Source organism: Phyllobates terribilis, unplaced genomic scaffold (genome assembly GCF_046119375.1).
Source record: "Phyllobates terribilis strain yellow unplaced genomic scaffold, ASM4611937v1 Scaffold_8__6_contigs__length_399053987, whole genome shotgun sequence".
Taxonomy (NCBI): Eukaryota; Metazoa; Chordata; class Amphibia; order Anura; family Dendrobatidae; genus Phyllobates; species Phyllobates terribilis.
The window spans coordinates 376,916,011-376,932,562 of NW_027362768.1; the positions used below are offsets into that span (position 1 = coordinate 376,916,011).

General features: G+C 45.1%; 1 protein-coding gene across 1 annotated transcript in view; it reads right to left on the reverse strand.

Moving 5' to 3' along the window:
• The window catches only part of IFT122 (intraflagellar transport 122), a 101,934-nt gene that overhangs the window by 78,510 nt on the left and 6,872 nt on the right, over positions 1 to 16,552 (reverse strand). Inside the window, exons 2-11 of the mRNA XM_073645004.1 lie at positions 13,006 to 13,072; positions 10,224 to 10,308; positions 9,722 to 9,800; positions 6,394 to 6,470; positions 6,036 to 6,102; positions 1,001 to 1,147; positions 838 to 913; positions 537 to 728; positions 310 to 448; positions 3 to 205 (exon numbers count right to left, since the gene is read on the reverse strand). Of these exons, the coding sequence (XP_073501105.1) occupies positions 3 to 205; positions 310 to 448; positions 537 to 728; positions 838 to 913; positions 1,001 to 1,147; positions 6,036 to 6,102; positions 6,394 to 6,470; positions 9,722 to 9,800; positions 10,224 to 10,308; positions 13,006 to 13,072 (1,132 nt within the window). The remainder of the gene's footprint in view (positions 1 to 2; positions 206 to 309; positions 449 to 536; positions 729 to 837; positions 914 to 1,000; positions 1,148 to 6,035; positions 6,103 to 6,393; positions 6,471 to 9,721; positions 9,801 to 10,223; positions 10,309 to 13,005; positions 13,073 to 16,552) is intronic.

A 16,552-nucleotide genomic window follows, 5' to 3' on the forward strand; every position in this document is an offset into this window, starting at 1 on the left:
ACCTGGCACAGGATAACATGCTGGGAACAAACCACAAGCAAATTACATTCAAACTTCTTGATAATTTTTTCTTTGACCCGGTAATGCATGTCGGCGGCATCTTCGGAGTATAGCTCATAGATCAGGATCTTCTCGGGCATCTGAATGGCCAGCCTGTTCTTATAGATGGCGATCTTCTTCACCAGCTCCCGACACTTAATCCGCACTGGATGAGAGCACAAATTGCCATCACTATCCATGAGCATCTAAACGGCAGGTGTATAAATTGTACATACAGTATATAGGTGTATATTCAGGACTGAGCTTTACCTTTCTGCTCAGTGATGAGATGCTGGACTATTACATCGGTCATGCAGTCCCTGAAGGCGTATCTATCTTTATAGAGTCCGTGTACCGTGCTGAAGATCAGCTGGTAGAAAGCAAGAGTGCCATCCTGACATCCAATGACCTGGAACATAACATATGAATATTGAGCTTATTACCCTGCCACACTCCTACTCAGAACCTCACTCACATATTGCCTTACTCCGTCTTACCACATAGTTTGAGTCAGGTTTAACTTTGCATGTCCACACCCAGGAGTTCTGCTCCCCGATAGTACCCAGCCGTACCCCGTCCTTAGTGAACAGAGACACCTGCCTGTCGGATCCACTCAGGACGATATATTCACCTTTAGAGAAGTAGCTGACGCAGCAGGGATCGCAGCCCAGGGATCTGTCCTTCCCAACCTACAACACATGAGAATACAGCAAATGCTAATTTAGATGATGATGGGTTCGGAAAACAAGAACAGGACAATGGGACTTAAGAGCTGCCGGATTATCAGATGATGTGTACCTGCTTGCCGCTGAGCTGATAAAAGGATAACTTCTGCCCCCAGTCTGCCACCGCCAAGATGTCGTTGTGCTCGTCCCTAATGAGAAACACTTGGATCATTAAGATGTGCTGCAACCTACTGATTATATTACAGCACACAAGCGCTGCCATCGGAAACACTCACTTTGAAGGGTTCCAGCTGATAGACCAGATCGGTGACAGAGATCCTCCAGGTCGCTCGATTTTCACTTTCTCCTCGCCATTCTTGTTCCTTATGCTTACGACGCCGTTGAACATCCCCAGAGCGAGATACTGTCCGTCGTTTGTCCAGCTTGTAATAAAGCAAAGACGTGGGGTTATAACAGACTGTGTGTGCGGCGGGGGCTCGTAATCAAGTACCGGGAGGGTTACAATAAATGGCGCTGAACTGACTACCATGTACAGTGGCACAACCATATTAAAGTGTGCCTCCGATTATAAAGAAAACCATTGTAGGTCAGGAGTGTGTACAACAGTGATTTTACTAAATAACTCATAACAGATTCTGTTTCTCATTAGCGGCACAGATCGTCCAAGTCGTCCTGTGCTGCCCTATATTTAGTATGAAGCCGGCGCTGGAGAATCACATCACATCCTATAGTGCTGGACCCACACGGAGTACAGAAGCCCCTATACATGAGATGAAGGATGGAGAAAGTCACCGATTCCCATGGGACTGGATACCCATCTGATGTGTATGGGGGACTCCCAACTCTCCTGAACAATGATGTCAGGGGTGAAAAGGATCGGACAAATGGAATTTCAACACCTAATCATTTTGTTCTCAGGGGAGATAATCCACTGCCAGATGTGGGAGGCTGCGACTTTCTCCCCTCTCCCCATTGAAAACACACAAGTCGAGCTGAAAGTTCATGTGGATGGAGAATCAGTCTCTTATGTGTGTGGCCAGTCTTAAGACCCCCAGCACCACTCAGTATCTCATGTGCGTGGCCAGTCTTAACACCCCCAGTGACTAACTCTCCGTCTCCTCCATACACAGAAGCTGTGTCCTCTATGAGAGAGCTACAGTGCCACTCTTCCGGCGGCAGCCTGTCTCTCGGCGGAGGATCTTTATCACACTCCTGCACTCTAATAGTTTTATCTATAATTAAAAGTACATTTTAACCGCTTCACGACGGCCCACTGTAGATAAACGTCGGCGCTTGCCGGGCTCTGTGCAGCGCCGACGTTTAAAAACGGTAGGTGGTCTCGCAGCGCTCAGGACGCCCAGGGTCCTGCAAGCGCTGCGATTCCGGTGCAGAGCGTTAGCTCTGACAGGGAAGATCATCGGGACCTGATTGGATCAGGTCCCAGTGATGTTAACCCTTTGCTGTCTTCTATATGCCGCGATCTATAGTGATCGTGGCATATAGAAGACAGCAGGAGGAGAGGGGGTCGTCCACTTACCTCTCCGATGGCCCCCTTATACCTTCCAGGACCTGGCGTTGCTATGGCAGCTGGAGGTCACATGACCGCCTCCAGATCTGCCATATATGGTGTCCTGCCTGGCTCAGCCTGCAGCTGAAGCCTGGCAGGACACACTGACTGTGAAACAGTCAGCAAAGATCTCATGTAATGTAATACATGTCTATTACATTACATGAGATCAGTGATCAGAAAAATAAAAATTAATGTCCCATACAGGGACTAAGTAAAAATGTAAAAAAAAGTAAAAAAAAATGTTTTTAAACTGTTAAAAAAAAATCACAAAATAAATAAATAAAATATTAAACCAATAAATCCGTATATTTATGCAAAACCAAAAAAAGTACACATATTTGGTATCGCCGCGTCCGAAACAACCCGATCTATAAAACTGTCACACTAACTAACTCCTTCTGTGCACACCGTAATAAAAATAAATAAAAAACGGAGCAAATAAATATGCTTTTTCATCATATTGCCAAACAAAAAGTGGAAAAAAATGCGATCAAAAAGCAAAATGGAAATAAAAATGGTACCGCTGAAAACGTCATCTTGTTCCGCAAAAAAAAAGCCGCCATACAGCTCCATCAGCCGAAAAATAAAAAAGTTATAGTGCTCAGAAGAAAGCAATGCAAAAAAAATATTTTTTCTATAAAATTATTTTATTGTGTAAAAGCGCCAAAACATAAAAAAAATACAGTAAGTGTAGTATCGCTGTAAACGTACTGACCCGAAGAATAACGCTGCCTGATCACTTTTACCACACGCAGAACGGCATAAAAAAAAAAAACCTCAAAAAACAATTCCTGAATTGTTGGTTTTTGTTAATTTTACCTCCCAAAAACCGGAATAGAAAGCGATCAAAAAATGTCACGTACCCAAAAATGGTACCAATGAAAATGTCAACTCGTCCCGCAAAAAACAAGCCATCACATGACTCTGTCGGCCAAAATCTGGAAAAATTATAGCTCTCAAAATATGGTGATGCAAAAACTAGATTTTGCAAAAAAAAGCGTCTCTTAGTGTGTGACAGCTGTCAGTCATAAAAACCCGATATAAATCTGGTATCTCTGTAATCGCACCGACCCGAAGAATAAAGTAATCTCATCACTTATACCGCACGGGGAACGGCGTAAAAAATAAATAAAACCAATTCTTCACCTGCTGCTGATTAGTTTATTAGGTCTCCCAAAGATCGCAGTAAGGCGCAGAGCCTTACATTTATCCTGCGCTCTGCGCTGAGCGCTTACACCAGAGTTTCCGTGTAAATCTCTGAAATACATGATTCAGCCGGAACCCATGACGGAAGATTCCCTGTAATGAGGCAGATATAGGCCACTGTGGACGCCGTCTAGCCTGGGATCCCACGGTCTCATTTGTTTTAGGCGTGCATAAAAGTGCGGTTGGCCACAGTTTTGTGCACTTCAGAAAAAAAGGACAGCGCTACACAGAGGCCAGACGGAGTCCAGAGTAACTCTGCTGCCTCATTACAGTGAATGGATCCCGCAGGGGTTTCATCTGAATTACATCACTTGGAAATTTAGATGGAAACCCCGATGTAAGTGCTCAGCCTCGAGCGCCGGATAAATGTTACGTAAAATGTTCCCAATAAAAGCTTCAACTCAGTCCTCAAAAAAAGCAAGTCCCCACTCAGGTCCGTCATCTGTTAAAAATATAAGGGACTTCCAAGTTACTGGTAGCAGAAAAGCTCTGGAAAAGCGAAATGGCCCTTGCCCCCCAAAAGAAATTCAGAAAATTTTGTGCTCCCAAATCCAAATGCCTATTCTACAATAATTTGCTCTCCAATTGTCACATAGCGCTCCGTCCCCCCCAGATCTCGCCGTACGGCTGAACGGTACGATACAGCCACATATGGGGTATTGCCACTTTTAGAAGAAATTGTGTGACACATTTCGGCACCATTTTTACCCATTGCCCTGTGTGAAAATGTAAAATCTGAGGGTAAAACATTTTTTTGTGGTAAAAGTATAATTATGCTTTTTTCACTGCCCAATGGTATAAATTAAAAAATACTCACTACTTCCCTAGATGAATTCCTTGAGAGGTGTAGTTTACAAAATGGGGTCACTTGTGGGGGTTTCTGCTGTTTCGGCATGTCAGCGACTCTTCAAATGTGACATGGTGTCTGCTGTCTATCCCAGCCAACATAGCGCTCCTTTCTCTTCCGAACCCTGCCGTACACCAAAGCAGTGGTTTTCCCCCACATATGGGGTATCGGCATACTCAGGAGAAATTGCACAACAAATTTCATGGTGCAATTTATCCTATTACCCTTATGATAATGCAAAATTAGGGAATGAAAAACATTTTTTGTGGGAAAAATGTGAAAATTTTATTTTTATGGCTCAATATTATAAACTTCTGTGAAGCACCTGGGGGTTCAAGGTGCTCACCACACATCTAGATAAGTTCCCTAAGGGGTCTAGTTTCCAAAATGGTGTCACTTGTGGGGGGTTTCCACTGTTTAGGCACATCAGGGGCTCCCCAAACACGACATGGCGTCTGCTAATTATTCAAACAAATTTTACATTCAAAAAGTCTAATGGCGCTCCTTCCCTTCCGAGCCCTGCTGTGCGCCCAAACAGTGGTTTGCCTCCACATATGGGGTATCAGCGCGCTCAAGAGAAATTGCACAAAAAATTTTGGGGTCCATTTTTTCCTGTTACCCCTGTGAAAATAAAAAAACTTGGGTCTAAAGTAACATTTTTGTGAAAAAAGTTAAATGTTAATTTTTTTCTTCCACATTCCAAAAATTCCTGTGAAGCACCTGAAGGGTTAATAAAGTTCTTGAATGTGGTTTTGAGCACCTTGAGGGGTGCAGTTTTTAGAATGGTGTCACTTTTGGTTATTTTCTGTCATAAAGGCCCCTCAAAGTGACTTCAAATGTGATGTGGTCCCGAAAAATATGGTTTTGTAAATTTTGTTGGAAAAATGAGAAATCGTTGGTCAACTTTTAACCCTTATAGCTCCCTAACAAAAAAAAATTTTGGTTCCAAAATTGTGCTGATGTAAAGTAGACATGTGGGAAATGTTATTTATTAACTATTTTGTGTGACATATCTCTCTGATTTAAGGGCATGAAAATTCAAAGTTTGAAAATTGCAAAATTTTCAAAATATTCGCCAAATTTCTGATTTTTTCACAAATAAACGCAAGTGATATCGAAGAAATTTTACCACAATCATGAAGTACAATATGTCACGAAAAAACAATCTCAGAATCAGGGGAATCCGTTGAAGCGTTCCAGAGTAATTACTTCATAAAGTGACAGTGGTCAGAATTGAAAAAATTGGCCCGGTCACGAAGGCAAAAACAGGCTCTGGTGCGAAGTGGTTAAGGGGAACGTCACAAAAAAGATTAAAAAAAAACTGCTATTAAAAAAAAAAATCATCTCAGCAATTTGCCGCCTCCACTGTTCTGATGCTTCCTGGGGCCTCACCTGTCAGTAGCTGATCACATGCCATAGTGAAGTGACCACTGCAGCTAATCACTGGTTGGCTGCAGAGACCACGAGGATAGATGATGCATGAAGTCTCTATACTTGCATGGCCAGACAGCACATGATCAGCTGTAGATACTGACTGTGACCAGTGAAGAACTGGGAAGCAATGGTCCGGAGCGTCAGGGATCGGGGGACATGTAACGTCAGCATGACTTATTTTTTTTACTTTTCGATATTCTAAGCTATTTTTATAAGACACAACAACCCTCTTAATAACCTGAGGATAAATTACCTGCAGCAGGTGATCTTACTGCTCACTTTATGTTTGGAAACCGACTTCTGTTCCGGAGACCAAAGTCCTAATTAAAAAAAAAACAAAAACTTTTTTTCTGTGTCTTTCCACGGTCAATCTTACAGCACAGATATACTCCTCTATTAGTAGAAGCCTTCCCTCTACTGCGGAAATAACCAGATAATGTCAGAAAGAGCAAAGCTGAATACTACATGCTCCGCTCTGACCAGACCTAGTAATGATGCCCGCAGGTCCCACTGTAGCCCCCCGCCTTATACCTACATACCATTTATATAATTATATGTATGTGTACCCGGCTATAGAGGATAAGTAACGATGCGAGTGTCCAGGGACTCACCAAAATCACTAGAGGAGCAGGATGCCAGCTGATGGGTGACCGGGTTGTAGGATACACACTGGATGGAGTCATTGTGCCTGAAGAGAGCAAAGACATAAGAACCGCACCAAGGAAACACAGACACACAACACGTCTACAAGATGTTACATTGTGGAATTCTAACACAAAATTCTTTAAAAAAGTAAGTTCATAAGGGTTTTTTTTTTCAGACTTTAATAGTAATTTAATATCCTAGGGAAGCAGATACAACCCCTGGCAAAAATTATGGAGTCACCGGGCTCGGAGGATGTTCATTCAGTTGTTTAATGTTGTTGAAAAAAAAGCAAATCACAGACATGGCACAAAGCTAAAGTCATTTGAAATGGAAACACTAAAAGAAATCAAGGTTAAAAATGTGGTACTCAGTAAGGGTAATTTTTTTCAGACCAAGCAGAAGAAAAAAATTATGGAATCACTCAATTCTGAGGAAAAAATTATGAAATCACCCTGTAAATTTTCATTTCCAAAACTAACACCTGCATCAAATTAGATCTGCTCGTTAGTCTGCATCTAAAAGGGAGTGATCGCACCTTGGAGAGCTGTTGCACCAAGTGGACTGGCATGAATCATGGCTCCAACGCGAGAGATGTCAATTGAAACAAAGGAGAGGATTATCAAACTCTTAAAAGAAGGTAAATCATCACGCAATGTTGCAAAAGATGTTGGTTGTTCACAGTCAGCTGTGTCTAAAATCTGGACCAAATACAAACAACATGGGAAGGTTATTAAAGGCAAACATACTGGTAGACCAAGGAAGACATCAAAGCGTCAAGACCGGAAACTTAAAGCAATATGTCTCCAAAACAGGAAATGCACAGCAAAACAAATGAGGAACGAATGGGAGGAAACTGGAGTCAATGTCTGTGACCAAACTGTAAGAAACCGCCTAAAGGAAATGGGATTTACATACAGAAAAGCTAAACATTAACACCTAAACAGAACAAAACAAGGTTACAATGGGCTAAGGAAAAGCAATCATGGACTGTGGATGACTGGATGAAAGTCATATTCAGTGATGAATCGTGAATCTGCAATGGGCAAGGTGATGATGCTGGAACTTTTGTTTGGTGCCGTTTCAATGAGATTTATAAAGAGGACTGCATGAAGAGAACATGCACATTTCCACAGTCATTGATGATATGGGGCTGCATGTCAGGTAAAGGCACTGGGAGATGGCTGTCATTACATCTTCAATAAATGCCCAAGTTTACATTGATATTTTGGACAGTTTTCTTATCCCATGAATTGAAAGGATGTTTGGGGATGATGACATCATTTTTCCAGATGATAATGCATCCTGCCATAGAGCAAAAACTGTGAAAACATTCCTTGAAAGAAGACACATAAGGTCAATGTCATGGCCTGCAAATAGTCCGGATCTCAATCCAATTGAAAACCTTTGGTGGAAGTTGAAGAAAATGGTCCATGACAAGGCTCCAACCTGCAAAGCTGATCTGGCAACAGCAATCAGAGAAAGTTGGAGCCAGATTGATGAAGAGTACTGTTTGTCACTCATTAAGTCCATGCCTCAGAGACTGCAAGCTGTTATTAAAGCCAGAGGTGGTGCAACAAAATACTAGTGATGTATTGGAGTGTTCTTTTGTGTGTTTTTTTTTCATGATTCCATAATTTTTTCCTCAGAATTGAGTGATTCCATAATTTTTTCCCTCTGCTTGGTCTGAAAAAAATTACCCTTACTGAGTACCACATTGTTAATCTTGATTTCTTTTAGTGTTTCTTAAAGCCCTAAAGTTGCCATTTGAAATGACTTTAGTTTTGTGCCATGTCTGTGATCTGCTTTTTTTCAACAACATTAAACAACTGAATGAACATCCTCCGAGCCCGGTGATTCCATAATTTTTGCCAGGGGTTGTAGTATTGAACATGATAATGGAGCAGTGAGCCGGCAGCCCTGTGCCACCATTCTGCCTGCGGGTCTGAGCTCGGAGTCTCTGACCCCATGGCGCCTGCAGTGCCGAGCCTCAGTCTGCACAATGAGCAGACAAGAGAATTTGGGATAACGGGGGCGAGGTGAGTAGTATTTTGTCTTTTGTTAGTCATTACTACTTGAGGTGCTGTGGGGGCCATCATACTGTGTGGGAGGATGTGGGGGCCATCATACTGTGTGGGAGGATGTGGGGGCCATCATACTGTGTGGGAGGATGTGGGGGCCATCATACTGTGTGGGAGGAAGGAGAACGATTGAGGGCTTCAGGCCCTTCCTACTGTGGGGGGAGGATGTAATGTGGGGGGCATTATACTGTGCTTGGAATCACTGTGCAGGAATTACACTGTGTGGGATCAGTGTGTGGGGCTTGATGTGGGGTCCGCATATTGTGTGGGAGATGGCTACATCATACTGTGGGGGGGATGTACTGGGAAGTCATCATACTGTTTGGGGGGGGGATCACTGTGCAGGTGTTATATAATAGGGGGTCAGTGCAGTGGCATCATACAGTGGGGGCTTGCTGTGGGGTCCTCTAACTGTGTGTGTGAAGGATGCTGTGGGCAAAGATTGTCTGGTGGCATTCACGGCAGCGTATCACACAGTCTGTACAGGGCATTTTGGGGAACATAATTCTACATGGGGGCTATAAAAGGGGTGGGTAAGAACACTATGTGCTGCAATACATGTCGTTCACCTTGTATCAAAAAGTTGTGAGGTTTGCTCTTTCGTGACTATCCCTCTGTACCCTGACACCACCTACAGATTCTTGGTATGGGGCATCATGATTTCTATGGATGCTTCTTGCTATGGTCCCTTTATTAAAGCACCACTCCAGCATTTTTTTTTTTTACTGGTCCCCGCCCTAGTCTTATACTTACCCGCCACCGTCTTCACATTTTACCGCCGCGGCTCCCATCGGTCTCCAGCAGTTTGTGGGCTGCCAGACCACTCCAGCGTTTGTAGGAGAGAGACGGAGGTCACTTTTCAATGCAAATCTATGAGAGCCTAGTTCTGACCCTCGTAAACTTGCAATGAGAGCTTGTGACGGAACGTCTGACTTTTGGCTAGTCAGAAGTTGCGCTCACAAGATGGCGCCGTGGGACCAGAGCGGCGCTGAAAAAAGGTGAATGCGCCGGTGGGTAAGTATAAGGGTATGGTCAGGGACCTTAAATTAGAAGCACATTAGGCACAGGGTTATAATACACATCTGAGTAATGAATGGACCCCAGGGACCCTTAGAGTGACACATTCTTTGCCAGTCACCAACCCTATAACATCTATATGTGGAGACCCAGGAGGCATAGTTATATAAATATGAGGCTCCCAATAACACAGACTTACGTGTACTTCAAAATTCCTTCCAGTTTCGATGTCCAGATGATGACGCTTTTATCAGCGGATCCAGATGCAAATCTTTTTCCTGGAAGCACCAAAGGTTATAATGAGATATGAGGTAAAGACAAAAAAAAGAAGTGGATTATGTCATAAATTAAGAGAAAAATAACGATCCTAAAAGTGAAAGAAAATTATAAATAAATATATATTTTTTGAAAGAAAACTTCACATGCAAATTGCCTCTTCAGAGAAGGAAGAGCACTAGAACTCTATAGAGCCACCTGTTGGAAGTAGTGATACTACAAGTCACTATGGATCCTTTAACGAGCCTTGCAATATGACTGCAATATGAGCTCTGTCAAATGTAGAAACAGTAAACTATAAAAAAAAAAACGAAACATCAGGATCCTGCAAAGTGCAAAATGTTGAATCTGTGCTGAATGTGCGCTGCGATGTTCTGAGATTATTCTGCATCTCCTCGGTAAATGGCAGTGATCTGGGGATTCACCATCTTTAGCGTAGGCCACGCAGTACACCATGTCCTTATGTCCCTTCAGCGGCTGCAGCAGGGTCCCGTCTGATGTGTCATACACCTAAAAACAAAACAACAAAAATCTTCAAAGAGCTTCCAGATTAGTAAGATGAAACCCCTGGTACACTGTATAAGATTACTAAGGAAATTGAGAAACATATTAGTGAACATATTGATAATAAAAATGATATTACAACATGAACCTTTCATTGTAAACAGTAATTTCTTCTCTACGTTTTAAGAGGCTGCGGTTTTTCCGCTGCGGAAACACATTAAAACCGCTTCGTAATAGGTCTGCCATGTATAGCAATGATAATCCGCGTGTGCTGTGCACATGATGCGGAAATTTTCGCTCCGCATTATCATTGCGGCACAAACTGCAGCATAACCAATTCTTGCGCGATTCCGCAGCGAATTCGCGCCCACTGACTTGCATTGAATCGCAGCAAACCCGAATGTATAATATCTATACATGCGGATTTGCTGCGTTTCAATGAAAATCAATAGGCGCAAAATTGTGCCGGAATCGCGCTGCGGCTGGTACCCGGGTCGGAGAGGAGGCTGCTACTCCTCTCATCCGACCGCTGCTCTGGCTGATAACAGTGAGAGCAGCGTGGATCGGAGGAGCAGCTGTCTGCTCTTCGCAGCCCGCTTGCCCGCGGTAGTAAAAAAAAGAATAAAAAAGTAAAAATAAAAGAAAAAACCTTTATACTCACCTGTCTGGCGGCCCCCGGTGTCCTCCTGGTCCCCGGCGGCAATCCTCTCTCGTCGGCGGCCAGCGGTATACTGGCTCGCGCCCCGCAGTGTACTCCCAGGACCTGCGGTGACGTCACTGATCACCTGATGGTCTCGTGACCATCAGTTGATCGGTGATGTCAGCGATCACCTGATGGTCACACGACCATCAGATGATTGGTGACGTCAGCGATCAGCTGATGGTGGCGTGAACATTAGCTGATCAGTACCGGCAGCAATCAGCTGTTGGTCACCTGACCATCAGCTGATTGCTGACGCCAGTAATCAGCTGATCGGTCTCATGACCGATCAGCTGATGCTCACCATGGCAACATTCACAATAATGTTCTCACGGTGTCTAGCTCGCCGGGGTTCATCAGCTGATCTTCAGCTGATGAACCCCAGTGACCTCCTGCAGCCTGTATACTGAGAGGGTGTGATTTTACACCCCTGTCAGTATACAGTGCTGTATTCTACAGCTGTGATATCAATGAGGTAGAGACTAAGGGCCAGAAACGCGTAACCTGTGTTTCTTTCCTATGTGATTTTATGTGCACACTGACTGGTGTTTTTTACTATTGTACGAAGAATTCAACAATAAATTTATGGATTTTATTGCAAGGCCGTCTTGCTGGTCGATTTTTTTGGACTTACTTTATTTGAAATACAACAGACACATTCTTTAATCATTTAAATGAACCAATATACTCATCCCAGTTCTAATGGTAATCCAAGGGCTTAAGCAATGTCCCACCAAATAACTTTATTTAGCTCCAAAAAGCATGCATTGATGCTCAAAAACACTTAAAAAAACGCGTTGAAACGCATGTATATCCGCATGCGTTTTTTTTCTGCCAGGGAGAGGCAAAAACGCTCAGGAAGTTTCTGCTTCAAATCCTGAACGTGTGCACATAACCTAAAGAGAGTCTCCGGGTTTTATGTAAATCAGAACAAAATCACTGTGAAATGAAAGTTTCCACAACTTTCTAATAAAGTTTGCTTCAATTCCTCCCAACTTCAAGAGCTCGGCTTGTTTAAGTAAATAGGGACATTACTATACACATGAAACTCCGTGCGGTTTGTGTCTGATAGCAGAGTCCGTTCAAACACAGCTCAATGCTTTACACTGCAGCTCAGCACCATTAGCTTGCAGAGATGACCAGTGACTCTCACTTAGCTACATGGTCTATTGGGGTAACCTGAAATCCACTTTCTGTCTCATCATCCACTTGCTTTAAACTGCTGCTCTTCTTGTTCAGAGTTACTCAGATTAATGCATGGAGATTTCCATTACCCCAAAGACAGAAAGTTTCTAAAATATATATTGAGGCAAACGGACACTGAGAAAAACCGTGGCACACGAATCTGGGGGAGAGGCTCAGTTCCCATAGGGATGTGATTACACATAGCGGCTTTAATACATGTCACTTACAAAGCGCAAAGGACAAAACGTAACTGCATTGATTCAGTGTAATGTACCGCCGATACCCTGGGCAGTTTTCCACCATGATTGCAGTTTACAGCAACAACATTGCGTCCTTTCCAGTATGTTTAATGCACGGTTTTACCCAATTCACATGAGTGGAGAAAAGCATGCGGTTTCCTGCTGCCACGTGTGAACTAGGGCTGTGGAGTCGGAGTCGTGGAGCCGGTGTCCATTTTGGTGGAGTTGGAATCAGAGTCGGTATAAAATGGACCAACTCCAACTCCTAAAATATATAATAAATTGGGTACAGTAGTTCATTGCAGTTTGTGGGGAATATTTTTTTTTCATAAGAATTTGGGAAAGTTATGAAATGTCCTATAAATGTCTGTCCTATTCCTGATCTAAGGATCTGGACTTTTAGCTGCTACAGTAAATTTATCACTTAAACATGAGCCGTGTATGAAGGGAGTCGGAGTCGGAGTTGAAGTCGGTGTCATGGAAGTTGAGGAGTTGGAGTCGGAGGTTTGGCTTACTGACTCCACAGCCCTGGTGTGAACGTTCCCCACGGATATATCGGATCGTACACTCATTACGTACCAACACTTTGTTTCCTGCGGCCACAATCAGCTGAGTCCCGTCAGGCTTAAATGCAAGGTCATAAATACTGGAAAATAAGAGGACGCATTACTTGTCATCATTTTTATTCATTTTCTATAACAGTACTTAGGTCCATGGCCAGGAGCAGGGCCCTGTGAACAGTCTCCTACCCGCAGGGATCCCTGGTACAACGTCATCATTGTGGCATGATGCGCACATGGTGTCACATCGGGTCTACTAATCAGAAGAGCCGCCGGGCATGCTGGCAGGGTGGAAGCGGTTCACATGGACTACTGACATGGCCACTAGTTTTACATCAATGAAATTAAATCCTTGCGTAACAAAACTTTTTTCCTAATTTCTAATATACTTCAATTCAAGATCTCTGCTTCTTTTCAGTGAAAAAAAACAAACAAACATTCTTTTAGAGGCTGAAACTATGTACTAAACTAAAACTTCTTGCAGCTGCCGATTTTGTTACAACTGTGTCCAGTTCAGACAAAGAAGGTTCTCCGGACTGATACAATGTAACAAGCTATCAGGCCAGGAAAAAGATTTCTCCTGATGAATGATATCTTTACCAACTCCTCAGCTATTAGAGCCCTTAGGTCTAGACAGGTTTTCAGCCTCAGGGTTGCATGATAGCAGAGTTCTTGACATGAAGAATAGAAACACACAATTACCGCAGTGATTTCACATTATTGACACAAGACTGGACACCGGCCCTTTAAAAACACTCACAATGTAATATAATCTCTATAGACATGAATCCGAGGTATCTAAGCCCTTCACGTGTGATACATCTCAGAGGACCACACAATTAGTTTGAGTTTTAACTGAACTCCAATCTGATCCCTTTTAAACTCCAAGTTTGTAATTTTCTTTGCAATTTTAGACCCTCAGCTCATAGTTGCTATGCACGTAAGGACCTCAATAACCAGTTGCTACACAACTTTGGACCCTCAGTACATGGCTTTTTGAGCCACTGAGTCTCTAGATTTTGGGTGCTATACACTTTTAGTCCCTCAGTTCCAGTTGCTATTCACTTACAGACAGACCCCTTCCCCAATAACCACTTGTTATGTTACTTTAAACCTTCGGTACGGGGTTGCTACACAATTTTGAACCACATGGTTGCTATGAAGCTCTGAGCATCCAGTTTCTGGTTGTTATGCACCTTAGACCCTCAGCTCTCAATTGCTATGCACATGTGAACCTCAGAAACCGGCTGCTCCACGGCTCAGCCCTCCATACCTGGTTACTAAGCAGCTCTGAGCCCTCTGTACCTGATTGCTACACAGCTGGACCCTCTGTACCTGGTTCCAACGCAGCTCTGAGCCCTCTGTACCTGGTTGCTACGCAGCTCTGGGCCCTCTGTACCTGGTTGCTATGCAGCTCTGAGCCCTCTGTACCTGGTTGCTACGCAGCTCTGGGCCCTCTGTACCTGGTTGCTATGCAGCTCTGAGACCTCTGTACCTGGTTGCTACGCAGCTCTGGGCCCTCTGTACCTGGTTGCTATGCAGCTCTGAGCCCTCTGTACCTGGTTAGTACGCAGCTCTGAGCCCTCCATACCTGGTTACTACGCAGCTCTGAGCCCTCTGTACCTGGTTACTATGCAGCTTTGAGCCCTCCATACCTGGTTACTACGCAGCTCTGAGCCCTCTGTACCTGGTTACTATGCAGCTCTGAGCCCTCCATACCTGGTTACTACGCAGCTCTGAGCCCTCTGTACCTGATTGCTACGCAGCTCTGAGCCCTCTGTACCTGGTTACTATGCAGCTCTGAGCCCTCTGTACCTGGTTGCTACACAGCTCTGAGCCCTCTGTACCTGGTTGCTACGCAGCTCTGAGCCCTCTGTACCTGGTTGCTACACAGCTCTGAGCTCTCCATACCTGGCTACTATGCAGCTCTGAGCCCTCCATACCTGGTTACTATGCAGCTCTGGGCCCTCCGTACCTGGTTATTATGCAGCTCTGGGCCCTCTGTACCTGGTTGCTACACAGCTCTGAGCTCTCCATACCTGGCTACTACGCAGCTCTGAGCCCTCCATACCTGGTTACTATGCAGCTGAGCCCTCCATACCTGGTTACTAAGCAGCTCTGGGCCCTCCGTACCTGGTTGCTATGCAGCTCTGAGCCCTCCGTACCTGGTTGCTATGCAGCTCTGAGCCCTCCGTACCTGGTTGCTATGCAGCTCTGAGCCCTCCGTACTTGGTTGCTATGCAGCTCTGAGCCCTCTGTACCTGGTTGCTATGCAGCTCTGAGCCCTCTGTACCTGGTTACTACGCAGCTCTGAGCCAACTGTACCTGGTTGCTATGCAGCTGAGCCCTCTGTACCTGGTTCCTACGCAGCTCTGAGCCAACTGTACCTGGTTTCTATGCAGCTCTGAGCCCTCGGCACCTGGTTGCTACACAGCTGGACCCTCTGTACCTGGTACCTACTCAGCTCTGGGCTCTCTGTACCTGGTTCCTACGCAGCTCTGAGCCAACTATACCTGGTCGTTATGAAGTTCTGGGCCCTCGGCACCTGGTTACTATGCAGCTCTGAGCGCTCTGTACCTGGTTGCTACGCAGCTCTGAGCCCTCTGTACCTGGTTGCTAAGCAGCTCTGAGCCCTCTGTACCTGGTTGCTACGCAGCTGAGCCCTCTGTACCTGGTTACTACGCAGCACTGAGCCCTCTGTAACTGGTTGCTACGCAGCTAAGCCCTCCGTACCTGGTTACTACGCAGCTCTGAGCCCTCCGTACCTGGTTGCTATGCAGCTGAGCCCTCGGCACCTGGTTGCTACGCAGCTGAGCCCTCAGCACCAGGTTGCTACGCAGCTGAGCCCTCAGCACCAGGTTGCTACGCAGCTCTGGGCCCTCTGTACCTGGTTGCTATGCAGCTCTGAGCCCTCTGTACCTGGTTGCTACGCAGCTCTGGGCCCTCTGTACCTGGTTGCTATGCAGCTCTGAGACCTCTGTACCTGGTTGCTACGCAGCTCTGGGCCCTCTGTACCTGGTTGCTATGCAGCTCTGAGCCCTCTGTACCTGGTTAGTACGCAGCTCTGAGCACTCCATACCTGGTTACTACGCAGCTCTGAGCCCTCTGTACCTGGTTACTATGCAGCTCTGAGCCCTCCATACCTGGTTACTACGCAGCTCTGAGCCCTCTGTACCTGGTTACTATGCAGCTCTGAGCCCTCCATACCTGGTTACTACGCAGCTCTGAGCCCTCTGTACCTGATTGCTACGCAGCTTTGAGCCCTCTGTACCTGGTTACTATGCAGCTCTGAGCCCTCTGTACCTGGTTGCTACACAGCTCTGAGCCCTCTGTACCTGGTTGCTACGCAGCTCTGAGCCCTCTGTACCTGGTTGCTACACAGCTCTGAGCTCTCCACACCTGGCTACTATGCAGCTCTGAGCCCTCCATACCTGGTTACTATGCAGCTCTGGGCCCTCCGTACCTGGTTATTATGCAGCTCTGGGCCCTCTGTACCTGGTTGCTACACAGCTCTGAGCTCTCCATACCTGGCTACTACGCAGCTCTGAGCCCTCCATACCTGGTTA